Source organism: Paroedura picta, chromosome 4 (assembly GCF_049243985.1).
Source record: "Paroedura picta isolate Pp20150507F chromosome 4, Ppicta_v3.0, whole genome shotgun sequence".
Lineage (NCBI taxonomy): Eukaryota > Metazoa > Chordata > Lepidosauria > Squamata > Gekkonidae > Paroedura > Paroedura picta.
The window spans coordinates 85,777,245-85,793,742 of NC_135372.1; the positions used below are offsets into that span (position 1 = coordinate 85,777,245).

At 43.6% G+C, this 16,498-nt stretch overlaps 1 protein-coding gene across 6 annotated transcripts; it reads left to right on the plus strand.

Annotated features, from left to right (window-relative positions):
* Nucleotides 1–253: 253 nt before the first annotated feature.
* On the plus strand, nucleotides 254–16,251 carry TAL1 (TAL bHLH transcription factor 1, erythroid differentiation factor). 6 transcript variants are annotated; one of them, XR_013230328.1, is made up of 5 exons: nucleotides 254–918; nucleotides 2,197–2,288; nucleotides 9,648–10,087; nucleotides 10,576–10,625; nucleotides 10,733–16,251. XR_013230328.1 is itself a non-coding variant. In XM_077333835.1 (4 exons), the coding sequence occupies exons 1-3, from the start codon at nucleotides 311–313 to the stop codon at nucleotides 10,064–10,066; spliced, it is 1,119 nt and encodes a 372-aa protein (XP_077189950.1). In that variant the 5' UTR covers nucleotides 254–310; the 3' UTR covers nucleotides 10,067–10,087; nucleotides 10,576–16,251. The 6 variants fall into 6 exon arrangements, 2 of the variants coding, with proteins under 2 accessions (XP_077189950.1, XP_077189949.1); XR_013230329.1 differs by having other exon boundaries at nucleotides 10,576–10,621; XM_077333835.1 differs by having other exon boundaries at nucleotides 10,576–16,251.
* The last annotated feature ends 247 nt before the right edge of the window (nucleotides 16,252–16,498 follow it).

Here is a 16,498-nt window from a genome sequence, read left to right on the forward strand (position 1 = left end):
AAGCAAGCAGGGCCAGGCCGGGCTCCGGGGAGACGAGGGAAATCCTGTCGTCACCCCCGCCCCCCCGGGGCCAGCCAGCGCAAAGGCCTCTCCTCCGCCGGCTCCGGCTGCAGGCCCCGACCGGGCGTCTGCGTCGCCCCCTCCCCGCCCCCTCCCCCCTCCCCTCCCGCTTCTCCGCCCTCCCCTCGCGCCTCCCTCCCTCCTCCCCTGGGCGGGCGCGCGCCCCCTCCTCCTCCTCCTCCTCCTCCTCGTCGTCTTCCTCCTGCTCGTCGCCGTCGCCGCGCCGCGTCCCCTCGGCTGGCCGGCCAGGATGCTGACGGAGCGGTCTCCCAGTGAGCCGCCGCGGGATGCATCGCGCGGCGTGGGCGCCGGAGCGGGAGCGGAGGGCGTGGGCGAGCCGGACCTGGGCTTGGGCTCCGGCAGCAGCAGCGGCAGCGGCGGCGGCGGCGGCGGGGGCGGCGAGGCGGGGCGGCGAGGCGGGGGGGTGGCGCTCCCGGGGGAGCCGGCCGTGCTCAGTGGGGTTGCCAAGGAGACGGGCCGGCCGCCCCCCTCCCCCGGCCCGCCCCCCCCTGCCGCGCCGGTGCCCGTGATCGAGCTGGTGCGCGGCGGCCGCCCTATAAAAGGCCGGGAGGCGGCGGCCGGGGCCATGCACAGCCAGACGGCACCCAGCGGCGCCAGCGGCGGCACCAGCAGCGCCAGCAGCGCCAGCAGCAGCAGCAGAGCGCCCGCCGCCCTCGCCCTCGCCGCCGGCCCCGGCACGCCCCCCGCCGGCGGCAGCGGCACCAGCAGCAGCGGCAGCGGCAGCCACGACGCCCGCATGGTGCAGCTCAGCCCCGCGGCCGCGCCCGCCCTCCCGCTCCAGCCGCCCGCCCGAGCCATGCTCTACGGCCTCGCGCCCCCGATCAGCGCCGCCAGCAGGTCCGTCGCCCGCCGCCCGCCGCGCCCTGCCCTGCCCTGCCCTGCCCTGCCCTGCCCTGCCCTGCCCTGCCCTGCCCTGCCCCGGCCGCGCACCTTGGCCCGGCCCGCACGCGAGGAAGCCGCTCCTGCGGCCGCGTCCCCCGTCCCGCCCGGGTCGCTCCTCTTCCCTCCCGGCCGTCGGTATTTGTCGGTGTGGGGATTGTCTGCCTCTAATTTTCATGGACCGAGAGATGGGCGTTTTGCTTTGTGAACCAAGAGCAAGTTAGGTCCGTGGCCCGATGGTCACGGGCAGAGCAGAAGTCTGCGGTTTGTGCCCACCCTTTGTCTAGGCAACTTTCCCTTTCCTTCGGAAAACCAGCGCGGGTTGCTACCGTGGAGGGCCCAATGGCCAGGCTGAGAGAAGGATGGATTGTACTGAGGACATAAATCATCTCCTTAAATGTAGCCTTTGTGAATTCCTTTCATGGTAGGCATGATGGAAGAGGAATGCATCTGACAGAAAAATAACAAAGCCCCTGGACACTAAAAATAAAACAGGGTGGTTAGGGTTTACTGCTCCAGTAGTAGAAAACAGCATAAAAGTAGCAAAAACAATTATTGTGGTGCTTTGATCATAATTGCAAGGCGTATAGGTGTTGTGCCATCGGAATGGAAGGGGTGCTGTTTTTAGAGATGGGTTCACAGATAGTCCTAGAATCAGTCAGGCAATTGTTTTATCATTTTGTGTGAAGATGTGATGCCATATAATCTTGACTCTTGGGTCAATTACAAGCCAAAGCTATGTTCATCATGGCCTCTCAGAGGTCGGTCATTGTTTGGACAACGATTTACTGGAAACAATACTTTCATCAGGTTAAAGCGGGCTAAAAAAAGCTGCTGCAAATTATCTCTGGCTTCTTTTATTAGAAGTACCCAAAAAGTGCTTAAAGCAGGCATGTCATACATTTCAGAAACTTTTGAATGGACTTAGAAGGATGCAAAGCTGCTTATAACGGCACCTCTAGAAGCCAAATGGATTTCATAGGAGACTCATCCAAGTAAATATTCTTGGAATTGTGGTCCAAGAAGCTCTCTCTGTGGGTGGGTGCCTCCTGAGCATTTTTAGCATGTGCACATATTCTAAGTGCTCATCCCCTCGCATGCATGCACACACACACAGATGCACATCCTCCGCTGAATTGTACTGAATCCCTTTTCCCTTGGCTCCAGCAGAAGGCTGCTGATCTACAGTGGCTGGTTTTCGCTCTCTCATGGTGTTCTCTGCCTCTTATCTTGTAGTGGATTTTTTGGGGAGACAGACGCCTTCTCAATGTACAACAATAACCGAGTGAAACGAAGACCATCCCCTTATGAAGTGGAGCTCTCTGACGGTGAGGAAAGCCCTTTGCCAGCCTCCCTGGATGGGGCACTTGGAGCTGTTGCCTACTTTGGGCGGTGGGGGTGGAGAGGGCATGGATGGGAAACTTGCTTAGAACACATTATGCCCTCTAGCCTAAAGATGGCCTCTAGCCTAAAGATGGCCATGATGCTGTGATGAAAAGCACATGTTTTGCTTTGTGGCTGAGTGGTACTGGCCCTGGTGGTCTGTTCAGCCAGCATGCAATGGCTACTTTGCAGAAATGGTCATTTGGAGAGCATACTAGTCTTTGTGGTGGCAGTGGCTGTAAGTGGGGGAGGGGGATTTCAGACTTCCAACTGGGCTTCCAGGGGAGAGATTCTGTTTTCCATTTTAGCTTGTGGCTGGAGAGACTGGACGAGGTTACTGTCTCCTCTCCCTCCGGCTGGGTTTTTATCTAGCCTGGTCATCCTTCCACTTTCTCCTGCCTGCTGTAATGAGCAGGGCTCCAGAAGAGCTGCACCGCAGAAGCAAAAGGGGTGGGGGTGTCTCTAGAAAAGCTGTGGCTGTGTCATCCTCACTCTAATCCCCAGCAGGTTTAAAGGCAGAGGGGCAGGGAAGAGGACAGGTTGGGCAAATGCCCCTGCTGCTAGATCTGCTGGGTGTTCAGTCTCTCATTCCTGGTGGCTGCTCCTTAGCAGTGACCCTCCCTCCCTCCCTCCCTCCCTCCCTCCTACTGCAGATTTGCCTGGCCCCAAGCCTCAGAATCTTTCAGAAATGTGTAAGGCCTTTCTGTATGGGTATGGGTAGGGTTTAGTTGTCAGTCAGAAAATGGCAGGAGGTATATCAGTTTATTGGAAGAAATCTCATCCTGTTTTGCAGGACATTTTTCTTGCTGATCCTTCAGGGTGGGAATGCGTGTGCATTTAAAATAATGAAATACTTATCTATCCATTCCATGTAAACAAATGGGAACTGAATTCCATGGGATCAGTGGAGGGTTCTTTGGGGTGAGCGATTTGCACAAGTATCTGAAGTATGAACTCCACCTCTGTCTTAGGCTCATGCAATCAAGGCATCTTTGAATGAGGCCAGTTAGAAGGAGCCTTGAGTAAATTATGCTAAAACTTGTTGAAGATTCAGGTGCTGCAAGACTCCTGTTTGTGTGGTTGTCCTGGGTTACCTGATTGTGAAAACAATTTCATACAAGTATGCACAGGGCCCTGCTAGTTATTTCTTTGGGATTTGAAGCCAGGCATGCCCAGTGTAACCCACCACACAGAAGCAGGTTCTCTTGGCAATGCTCCCATTTTCCCCAGTGTCAGGCAAACAGCAAAACAAGTGCCACAGAGCACAGCTACCTTTAGCAAGCAAAGCCATGGTGAGAAGTTGATGGTATGAATAATACCAATTAGCAATTTTTTAAAGGATGCTGGGAAGTATTGCATGACACTGGCTGTCCTCTATGCCTCATTTGCTCAAGCACAGAGCAATTTAGTCAGTAATAGTAAAGGAGAAGTCCGGTTATTGTGCCCATGAGTTTCCAAAGACATGGCGGAACAGAAATCCCACAATAAATTAAAATAAATAATTATCCAGGAATAGTTAAATGGCTAAATGGTGTACAGAGGTCATTGCCATTTTGCAGCATAAAACCACCTCTTCAGAAGGGTAATCAGGATTTGCATCTTGTATCTCAGGGCAATAGAACATTTTGTGATTTGTTGATAATCTTGCTGCTTTCCCCCAATCTAGACTGATTCATGTTTAATTAGGGATCAAGCTTAAAACAGGAAAGGATTTAAAAACACACACACATACCCTCTCCTTAATTTTATATTGTCAAACCCAAGTTTCAAATTTGCTTCATCTGCTTTTTTTTGTAACTTAACAGCATTGTTCTTTTCGTTCTTTATATTCACAAACACTTGCTTCATATATTCTCATTAACTAAGCTTGTATGTAGGCTGTAGAATCTGTTAATAAGTAAGGCTTGTTAACTTTTGATCAAATATTTGATTTTGGGGAGAAATGGGAAGGCTAATTCATTGCCTTCAAAGCAACTCATAAACTGAGAAAGTTTCACCTCATCATGCCACGTAGCTTAGCAATGAACCTGTGTTTTGAACATGGGCATGGTAGTAAGCTAGAATTATACATTTTAAAACACTAGGAATGTTATATTTTTATTACAGTCTATCACCTCATCCTAATGGACCAATTCAGCTGCATTTTTAAGATTGTAAATACATTTTAGAGCAGATTCACACTTTACATAGCAGTGTTATAAAGAGATATGCATACCATCTCTAGACAGGCAGTAGGGTGCTGTAACTGGCTGCGACCATCTGTGATCATCCGTGTGTGTATGGATGCATACCTCTCTCACATATTTTATAATTTGAAAGCTGCCATACCTTAATGTACCTATAGCATCCATTTTTAGTTAATTAGCAGTTACATTCCACCTTTCCATAAAACATTAACATCACAAATGCATAAATTATAAGATACTGAAGACATTGTAATTTAAAAGCAAGGATCAAATTCTAATTAAAAGGCTTCCCAAAAGAAACTGGGTGAAGTGACTATAAGGTGTCACACTAATAACTTGACCTTAAATACTTTTTGCCTTAGAGCTCCTTGTGTACTTTACACATATAATAGAACTCCTGTGCAATAGAACTCCCTGTTCAGTTCAAGGAAGGGGGGAACATGGCATGTACACTCCTTTGTACATAGAGAGTATGCAGTCTTTTCAGTTAATGAGGAAGGGGAGCCTTTGTAGATAGGAGAGTTCCATAAATGCATGATAGCTCTTCCAATGAAACCATAAAATTGGGCAATTCTCTGGAATTAAATTGCCTTGAAATTCTATGAGATGGTTCATGCAGTCCTGAATAACACTAGCATTAAGGTAGCAGCTATTATCTGCTTCCTGAATTTCTACTTGCCAAACCAGGGTCTGCCATCTAGAATGGTTTATAGATTCTCAAGGCATGATCCTCTAGTACTTTGCTCTAGGTTTCCATGGGCTTGCCAGGGCTTTATTGGGACTACTCTTTAGTGTGATGCTTAAACACTACAATCTTAAATGAAGATTCAAGTGTTGGTCTGAAGTAGAACAACAAAATTTGAGTCCAATGGCACCTTTAAGACCAACAAAGATTTATTCAGGGTGTGAGCTTTTGTGTGCATGCACAGTTCTTCAGATCCCTGTTCAGACTAATTTCAGCATTAGATCTGAATCTATGAGATTTCCCATCTTGTTTGTGAACTAATGCCTGAGGAAACAGGACTCAAGCTTCTGTTTCCACTGCTTCTGAGCTGCAAAGGCAAAAAATGAATCCATAGGAGAGTATACCAGATGACTCCTACAGCAAGTCAGTTCCCATGGAGCTTGAAGGACTAAGGCTTCAGACTCCTTGGGCAATAAATCTGGCAAGCTTTTTATTTCATGAACAAAGAACCAAGGCTAAATTAAAAATATGCCCATTTTTGAGAATCAATAGGTTCCACATTCCTTATTTTTAGTGGCTTCCCCCAAATTCCACATTCCATCCCAGCATTCCCAGCTCTGTGAGATGCACCTTTGTCCTCTCACTTCTGGTCTCCCTGCAGTTCCCAGGTAATGAAGAAATGACGCCCATTTCACAGCAAAGTAGTTGTGAATTATGCCAGTGAAGTGAATTGTGTAGATGTCTTAACTCACACAGTCTGTAATTCGCAGGGAATATGGGTTAATGTTGTTTGCAGAAGGAAAATGGACATGAAGACTGCTATTGACTTCTGCTTTAACATGTGGTGGTTCTTGCTCTTATGCACAGGGTTGAGCTGGTCGTCTGGGTTGGCATCAGGAAGGAAATTTCCCCCACGGCACTTTGGCAGACACCGAGGCTTTTTCGCTTTCCTCAATGGAGCATTGAGCAGGGATCATCTGTTAGGATCAGGTGGGCGTATCCCACACGATCAACTTCCTGCTTTGATTTAGGGTGGGTTAACCGGTTGGACACTGGTGGATCTCAGGTTTTTAAATGCCCTTGTGTGCTATACAGAGGGTGGGGACTGCATCTAGACACTACAATCCCTAAAACTACCAAAACATATATATATTCAAGTAGCTGGAAAATATTTGTGCATTATAGTCATGGTCTGCAAACAAAAATGTTCATGTTCCTTTTTCAACCCTGGACTCTGTCGTGAATATTTTAATATCAAGGGTCTAGATATGCACTATATACCTTACAAAGATCAAATAAATTGCAGCATACATAATAAGCCATAGAACTGTGTAGTCTCTGCTTAAATTTCACTACAGGAAGTCTTTTAAAAATGATAAAACTGACAGTATTTAAATTTTACTTTCCTTAAATGCTTAAGGTTTTTCACACATTACAATGATCTTAGCTTTCTGGAGTAGATTTGGTATAATTATTTCTGTAATACAGATGCAAGATGAGTCTGAAAGAAAAGTAATTTGTGTATGCCACCTTGTGAGTTCCAAGGCAAAATCACATTTTAAACTGGTGATTCCAGTTCATGAGCCCCGGCTTGCGATAAATAGGTATCAAAACATCCCATGGCGTACAATAACACATTGATTCAGTATACCAGGTTGGACTTTATGAACCATGAACAGAAAGAATTCATATTCTTGCGTTTTCATTTTCCTTGCAGCTCCCCACATGATCCTTCCTTTCCTGAAAAGCCATTCCAGATGACTGGTGGCCTTTCTAGATATGGTTGTGGGCAGGGGGCTTCCACAAGGAGGAGACATCTGTAGAAATCACTTCTCATCCTTGCATGAACAGTTGCATTTTCTGCAGAAGACCTTACAAAATGGGGGAAGGTGGTAAACAGCTGTGATTTCTCCTCAACCTGCAGCCCACTACACTGTAGTCTCTGTTTGGGAGCTGCCCATCCTATTGGTAATCAGGGACAAGACAGAACGGAAGACAACTGTCTTGGAAACTCCTTACTTTGGTGGTTCAGAGGATCTAAACTTGTCTGTCTGGGTTACTACATTATTCTCCCCCCCCCATCCTTTCCTATTACATATGATTTACAGGACATCATAAATTAGATGCTTTTACTTTTTGTAATATATTTAATGAAACTTACACACTCTTAGTACACAACTATATCATTAAGAGGATATAGAATCATAGAATCATAGAATTGGAAGGGGCCATACAGGCCATCTAGTCCAACCCCCTGCTCAACGCAGGATCAGCCCTAAGCATCCTAAAGCATCCAAGAAAAGTGTGTATCCAACCTTTGCTTGAAGACTGCCAGTGAGGGGGAGCTCACAACCTCCTTAGGCAGCCTATTCCACTGCTGAACTACTCTGACTGTGGCCCCAGATCATCTTTGTCGCTCTCCTCTGTACCCTTTCAATTTTATCTACGTCCTTCTTGAAGTGATATGAGATAAGCAGTCTATAAAAATACATAATACATAATTCTCAATAAAACTATGTATCTCCCTGCATTGCTGCTACTATATAATATTATTTATATGTAACTAATTTGCTTCAGTCTTCAGAAACTAATCAATTTAGCTGCTTTATTTATACCTCAAATACTTGTTTCCAATAATCATTTGAATTTAAACCCATATATATTTCTACCTTTATTCATAAAAATGCACAATTAAATAAATGAATAGAAAGATATAATTCTTAATGCCAAAATGAATAAAATGGTTGCAAACTGTCTGCAGTGAGGCTTCTTAATACAACCATCTCTTAATTGAATGGATTCCATTAGTTGCTATAATTTAGCTATCCAAATTTTAATACTTAATCTTTTTGTGCTCTTCCAGTTATTGCATTATTCTTATCGTTGTTCTAAAGATTTTTGGTGAAGAATAGGATCTGTTCTGTATAAGATTTATATTTTATCCTAATTAGGTAAATCTAGGACTCTGAGACTATAAATAAAAATGACAAATTAATTCTATTACAATGTAACATTAATTAGTGACTACAGAAGACAGGAGTTTGCATCTTGCTTAGGATGTACAAAGTTCAGTCTTGCCTCTTCTGCATGGTAGTACTTCGAATAAATCTAGGAAAATTTACAAGGATGATTTCTGGTATATTCGTGTTGCCTTGGTTTTTTTCTTTTGTTTCAGTTTATTTTAATTTTATAAAGCAGTATACCTGAAAATGCCCTGTTCCCTTAAGTAGGGCCTGCTGGATCAGGGCAGTGGTTCTTCTATTCCAGCAATCTGTTTCAAGCCTGTAGCAGCCAGCCAGTTGACTTGGAGGACAAATAAACAGGGCACAAAGGCTTCCCCTGGGGCTGCTTCCCAGCACTGGTATACAGTGGTTTACTACCTCTGTACATGGAGGGTCTGTCCCTTCCTTCCTATCATGTTGCTTCTTCACGTTGACAAAGATTGAAATAATATTCTGGGTGTGGTGATGCATATATAGGCATATAGGTTATATTTGGATTAGGTTTATATCAGGTTTTCTCACAGTGCTTCCTTTTCAGAAAAATAATTCCTTCCACCCACCCTTTGTCTCCCTAGTTGGGTTCTGTCCTGTTAGCATGCTGATAAATGCCTGCATATCTATGTAGCTCATGAGCATAAATAACCATAACACCCTAATTCAGAGAAGCCGATTATAGATCAAGGATCCTGGTCTAGGGAGATATTTGGTAAAACAACTGATTTTTCAAGATCATTTCATCTAAATTTTTTTTTAGCAATGATCACCATTAACTTGATGATTTCTTTCTGGAGGACACAGAGATCTATCTATGTGGAACACTTGCTAAGAGGTTATCATGTTTTAAAGACTAATTCAATTTCCCTTTTATATCTCCATGAGAGTTTCCCCTTTATTTCTCCCCAACAAAAAGGGTTAGAGGAAGAGAGAACAGAAAGTTGGGAATTCAGTAAAACTAGTAGCTCATGTCAAATAAATTGTAAAATATTCGAATGCTATAGTGATAGAGCAATTACAATGTTAAAAAAGGTCTTAGGAAGCCCTCTGGTGGCAGGAAAGGAAATGGCATCTGCAGTACCTAGGGCAACAAAAATGGTGCTGATGTAAGCTGGACCTTCAAAAACATGCACCTTCTTATCCACATCAAATCTGGGAAAGATCCTGACAAAATGGGAGAAATCCACAAAAAGGATGGTATGGGGGTATGCATGTCACGTGGAGCCCCTTCCAAATCCCCCTGCTTTGGTTTGGATGCCAAATCAGAGCAAAATCTCTGTGTGGATGCAACTTTATGATACAGATGTGCCAATTAATTTTGAATGTATAACTAGCTTTATTAAAATGGCTGCAACATGAAAGCCATCCTTTGTCTTTAAAATGAACAGGCTGCATTTTTTCGGTTGCCACTAACCATGTATTTCTTGCCATTTCTAGGTCCTCATACAAAAGTAGTCCGTCGAATATTTACCAATAGCCGGGAGAGGTGGAGGCAGCAGAACGTCAACGGGGCCTTTGCCGAACTTCGCAAGCTCATCCCAACTCACCCACCTGACAAAAAACTCAGCAAGAATGAAATCTTACGCCTGGCCATGAAATATATCAACTTCTTGGCTAAACTGCTGAACGACCAGGAAGAGGAAGGAAACCAAAGGGGTAAAGTCAGCAAGGACAGTGGCATAGTGCAAGAGGATCTCCTTCAGGACATGTTGTCCCCAAACTCCAGCTGTGGAAGTTCATTAGACGGAGCAGGAAGCCCAGACAGTTTCACAGAGGAGCACGACATGCTAGATTCTAAGCACACAAGAGGCATCCATCACTCTATTCTTCCCATCGAGAGCAACGCACAGCGATGATGAACCGACACAGCAGCACAGGCAAGCCCCTGAGGATCTGGCATTTGGAGGCTTTGCATGCCCACCCCACATTGTTAGTTCAGCCAATAAATGGGGGCCTCCCAACTTTTCTGTCATTCAACTGGAATAAGACCACAGGATGATTATCAAATTGCTGGATCAAATCAAGTGTATTTTTTTTGCCTATGCTGCAGATGAAGCTCAGGCCTGAGAAGTCATTTTGCTATCTGTGTTGTTTTTGAAAGAATGGGTGAAATGTGTGAGCAGCACGTCTTGCATTCAAAGAAGGTTCATAAATGACTGGACAGATTATCTGTTTTATGAAAAAAATCTACCCTTCTGCACTCTCATCACTCGTTCCCCCTTCTCAGCTGTTCAGACCCAAACACCTTCCATGATACGTGTTAGGTGGCAATATGCTGTGTGGTTCCTCCCACCCCCTGCCAGGCCACTTTGGGGAAATTGTCTGTGCAGAGTAATTTCACCCAAACATTTTTCTTTATTTTAAGGAAGAAAATAAATCCTCTCATGAAGGAACAGATGAGACTTTGTGTTGTAGGTTTGTTTGGTTCTTTTCTTAAAAAAAATAAATCTAGCTCAATTTTGGATTGTTTGAGGTCTTGTATTTATGATGTGGAATTCTCTCTGTTTGATTCTGATATGCAGTATCTGCTGAACTGGAAAGGTACATCATGGGAATTGAGTTCCCAGCTTCTGACACCTCATCACAATGGTGATTTCTTCTGACATGGGTGAGCAATGGCATTTCCTTGGAGCTGTTATCTTGCGGCCTCTCTGTGTTCTCTTCACTGAAGTGTTTGTGTGTGTGTGTGTGAGGCTTGTGTGTGAAAAACTGATGCAAACAATTTTCAGCTATGCACTTTGATTATTTTGGATTAACTTGCATAAAGGTCACGAGGCACAATCTGCTAGAACTTCTCACACACAAGTAGCATGGAGATGAATGGGAGTTGTGCAGGAACACCCCTCTATTTAGGGATGATACTATCAGTCAGCAAACTGGGTATTTGCTGGGGCCCAGTCTTCTTTAGGAGAACTGGCCAATGAGGTGCTCTTCTCAGAAGTTGCATGAACCTACAGCTGATTTGTATTATGTTGTACAATAGCCTAGTCATCATAGATTTTCTGTCCAGTGTACCCTTCATTCCCCTTACCCCAGTTCTGTTCACCCAGTCCAACTTCTTTGTCTTCACAAGGCAGCAGTTCACAAACCATTTGATTTTTCATGGTCATCAGGAAGAACCACTGAAGATTTTGAGACTATTTCAGGATTACTTCAGAGTACAAATTTGGGGATTATATCCAATGGTTGTTGATTTAGGACTGCAGAATCCAGAAATCTTTTCCCTTTTCCCAGGACCACTTTATATATTGCATTAAAAACCCAGTTTTAAGTGTACACCTAAAACTGTAAATTGTGACCGCGACAAGCAACATGTTTGCAAACCCATGTATTGTATGATATGATGGTTGGGAAACATCATTGGCTGAAGATTTCTGTCAGGTGCACATTTTGTGGCAAATCCTCTTTGGTCCTTATGTAGTATTTAAAGTGGTCTCAAGGAATAACTGCTTGTTTACAGGATTGCAACACCATTCACGCAACTTAGAATGAAATAAGAAGAAAACTTACTGTATGCATATTGTTTTCGAGTATTTAAATTGCTTCATGTTTAACAACAACATGTAATCTTCTATCACCTCCGCATGGGTAGATAGTGTTACTATTCCCATGCCATAGAAGGGGTTAGGGTGGATTGAGCAAGTGTGGCTATCCAGTGAGTTCACAGCAAAGGCAAGAGTCCAGCCAGGGACTTCCTGATTGTGTAGTTCAGTCTCTTCCCTGTCACACAATGTAGGGTAGAACTCACAGCTGGACATCCCTAACTAAAGGATGGACAGTTGGTCTTCACAGTATTTTTTATAGAAAGAACAGAGCATTTCTGCGATGCTTTCATAACAATACCACTTTTTTAAAGTTTGAATTGAAAATGGCCAAAAATCTCCTGTGGAACTGAGCTGACAAAAGGAAACAATGTTCTGTGTGATTTCCTCTGATGTTTTGACTTAGCAGTGATAATGACTATAATTTTAATTAACTTCCTAGGGCATCTGCATGGCCAGCCTGACTGGTATTAGTGGTAAGGGGGCTATTTCACATATTTGCCATGGTGGTAAAGATCACATACAGGCTCTCTGAGACAGAGATAATTACAGACAACATTAATGCCTGATTAAGATGTGTGACCTTAATGCCTTTGACCTGCAGGGGATCTCTAAAGTAATATCTGAGAAGACCTTTCAAAATCACCCATCGCTCAATAAGCAAGTTGTACGTTTGCCTGCTTTTCCTAGAACATGGTTTTTCATTTTAATCACGAGGATAAAATGTGACATTTTAAAATTACCAATAAGACATCTTGGGTGATGTTGATTTTCTTCAGAGCAAAGCAATATTTCATCTAGCAGCATATGGCAGACATCATGCCACTTCTGTGCTTATAATCTTTAGTATACTTACTTAAGGTGCAAAGACAACTGAATTAAATATATCTTCCAACTGAGTAATTATGCTTAGGATCTACTGTAAAACTATTTGTTCCTCAGTTCTTCTTTAAATATCCCCCAAATAACTATATAATCACAAGAGAAATAATAAGCTTTTCATGACACCGCTTCCAGGCTCCCTTACTCTACTCTGGATTATTTAATCCTATATTTAATCCATGTCACAGCCATGCCATGCAGCCCCCTAAATTGGGGGTGGAGGGCAAAGAAGCAGGCCTAAGAGTGGCAGCTCACCTGCTGAATGAGGGTGGGCCCATGGGAGTAGGAAAAGGAACTGGCTGTTAGTTAGGGTTGCTTACTTCTAGGTGGGGTCTGGAGGTCTCTGGCTATTGTCATTGGACTCCAGACAATACAAAGGGGTTTCCCCTGCAGAAAATGGCTTCTTTGGAGGGTGGGGTCTCTGGCATTATAGCCTGCTGAAGTCCCTCTCCTCCCCAAACCCTTTCCTTCTTGGTTCCCTCCTCCCCAAACCTTCTCCCCCAAATCACCAGATATTTCCCAACTCAGAGCTAACCTAGTCAGGTCTAAAAGTATAATCCAGAGTAGAGTAAGGGAGCCTGGAAGCGGGCAAGGCAGGGAAGAAGGGGTTAAAAGGCAGAGACAGGAGGAAGCCAAGCCTAAGGTGACCTGGCCTCCTGGAGCAAGGGCTGGGTGGAGGACATATTTGCTGGCCCAGAAGGAATAGGGCAGTCATGGCTCTGTTAGGGCTGAATGCTGCAGTATTGTGGCTATAGAAGAACTCTAGAAGAGATTCTTTCCCCAAAGAGCAGCTATGGAGACTTGGTATGAGGAAAATAATAAAGAAAGTGAATGTTGTGTGGCAAGTAGATCTCCTTGCCTAAGTGTGGCCATTAAGCCCAGACATTTTTGTTAAATGTAATTCATTCCATTCATCTGTTTACCAAGTGGTTGGTTCTTGCGGACACTGGAGGCAGATGGATACCCTTGTAGAGGGGAGACCCCTCATCCAGGAAACATACAATCACATACAAAAAACCCCTAAATTCTCTCACACTATGTATGCAGATACAATAAGATAAGATATCTGTGGCTTGTATGTCCAGTTGTCTTGGGGGTACAACAACATACAGCTACTGCTGTTTCGCACTTGTTTAATATGGAAGTACTTTCATGTTATGTCCAAAATGAATCCATTGGGAATCTGTCAATTTTATGGTTTTCTTCTCACATGCGTCCATGCAGATTAATAATAATATTTCTCATTATTTCATACATCACAATGCTTTCCCTATCATCAGGGAATTGCTTTACTCTTCTGAAGAATACACAACCAGATTTAAGCCACCACCATTGTAGTACTGAAAAGGTGATGGGGCTTTTAAGACTGCTTTGACTGATCAGGAGTTTTAAAGACAGAGGTAGGCTTGGTACTGAGATATCTAACGTGGTAGCCAGCATCAACAGGATGTTGCAGGGCAGGTACATCCTTCCCTTTTAAAAGAGGAAAGCAACATTATTTTGTGTTAAAATGTGTGTATGTGTGCATTAAACTTTGTATATATAAAAGCATTTTCAGGTCCAAATACTACCTGTAAAAGGCTTTGTTTTGTGATGTAAGTGTTATGAAACGGTTGTTTTATAAGGACTTATCTTCACCCCATGTATATTCATATGTTTTGGGTGACATTAACCTAGGTTTTATAAAGTGCAGAAGCCTTTTCCCCCAATTTAGACTTATTTTCATCAATTGACATTAATCAAGGACTTAATGCCAAGATTTGAGATAAATGCTAATTTGAGATTAGGGAAGTATGTTTGGGATACATGTGGCTCCATAAACAGCTTCCTCTAAAGCCATCCCACAACTTGGCTTTTTGAAACTTCAAAGCTATTTCCACAGTACTACAGAGAAGTCCTTCCTTGCCTTTAGCTGATACTTCATGGTTCTGTGGCCTCTTTGATGCTGATTCAAGGCAGTCTCTTTGGGTAAATGTTATTCAATTTCTTAAACTGTTGAAATAGCCCAGTATTGTAGATACACTTCACACGGTCACACAGGTCCTTTTTGAGGAGGCTAGTCAGGCTAGCATCTAGGAAGTCACAAAACTATCCAGTCACCCTAGTTTGAGCTAACATTCTTACTAGATGAGCTCTGTTAGTACTGCATGTTAGGTTGATAAAATATAATTGTGTATTGTTTGTTATCACTTGCACACTCTTCTGTGTATGAGTGTAGCTCTTTAGCAACACCCACTCCTGAGTGTATGGTGGCTTACAAGAATGTCCTAGAGCACACCACAGATGACTATAAGAACATTCCAGATGGCCAGACATGTTGTACCATAGTGCATCTTTTTCATACATTTTTCTGGATGTACGTGTGACTATAAATTGGGGCATCTGTAATCTGTGTCCCACCAAGCCAAATGTAGCCCCATAACCATGGATGGTGGCACAAACAAGGAGTTGTCAAGGGACAATAATGTTCAGCTTGCTGGTCACAAGTTACACAGACCTCAATTTTCTGTACATGAATGCTGGGGCAAAATAATAGCACGGACACTATTTCAGATACTCAGGCAATTTCACAAGAATCCTCTAAGAATGCATCCAATCTACTCTGTGTTTATGTGAGGCTTCACCTAATGAGCTTTTTTGTGATGTCTGAGAGCACCCACAAAAACCAAAGAAAGCTGACATACGTGATAAAATTTAGTATTATATGGTAGGTATGGGTGTGTGTGTGTGTGTATATCAAAAGTTTTGATAAAGCAACTACATGTGCAACCTGAGTCACAGATATAAACAAGGAAAAGGAGGAAAAGAAGATCTCCAGCAGGGGGCGGCGGGCAGGGGGGAGAACAGAGAAAGACACTGCATCTGATCACCAATCTGAGATGTGCAAGACCCAGCTGAATGTTGCTTGACAGGGAATTACTATGGCTTAAAGCTGTAGCATCATCCATTTAGTTATGCATATTGCAAGGTGCGGTTAGGTTAGAGAATTGGGCACATACCTTCCCTTTTGTTCGTTTCCTGTCCCTACATCCCATTGTATACTGTTGGAACAGGGAGCGTATATGTGTCTTTACAAATCAGTGAAGAAACCTCTTTTAGTTCTGTACTCTTCTCTAGATGGTCACACTCAGATGCCACATGCTGTCTCACAATTTCAATTACTTTGAGAGAATGAATGGAACATCCAATATCCTTTTCAGAAATCCAATCTATTTGTCCCCGCACAGTACAGTTTATATATAGGGTCTGTTTGATGTGTACTTTAGATTGTGCTTTAAATGGTACTTCTCCCCTATCCCAAGTTTCCTCTCTTGCCTGCTCTTTGGTGTACATAACACCCTCACAATTTTAGGTTCTGAAGAAGTCACACTTTTGGTCAGTGTCGTACTGTGCGATGGATTCCTTTTTGGCTTCTATGGCTTTTCTGCATTTTGTTGCAGAATTTAAGTAACCAAACTTGGTACCTTTATTCTTATTACCTTTGTACAGCCCATGAGGTGATCCACTGTGGATGTGCTAATTAGAAAACACATTTGTTGTAATGTGTATGTATATATAAATAAATATATATATAATGATATATTGAGGATATTTCTAAATAAAGGTTTACAAATCAACACACCTCCATCTCATCTTCTTTTGTTAAGGGTACCTGTAGTTTCCCACCACATGGATCTACAAGTGACCATAATCCTCCTGGGCCTGATAGGCTGGGATCAAATGTATCTGGTCAGAAATGTCTGTAGTTAATCATAGTTCTCACCAGTGGTGGCTTGTCAGAGCTGCTGTATGGTGTGAATGCTCAGCTACTCTGCTCCCTTACAAATAACTCTTGTGGGGTAGCCATGGAGACAGAGGACATTT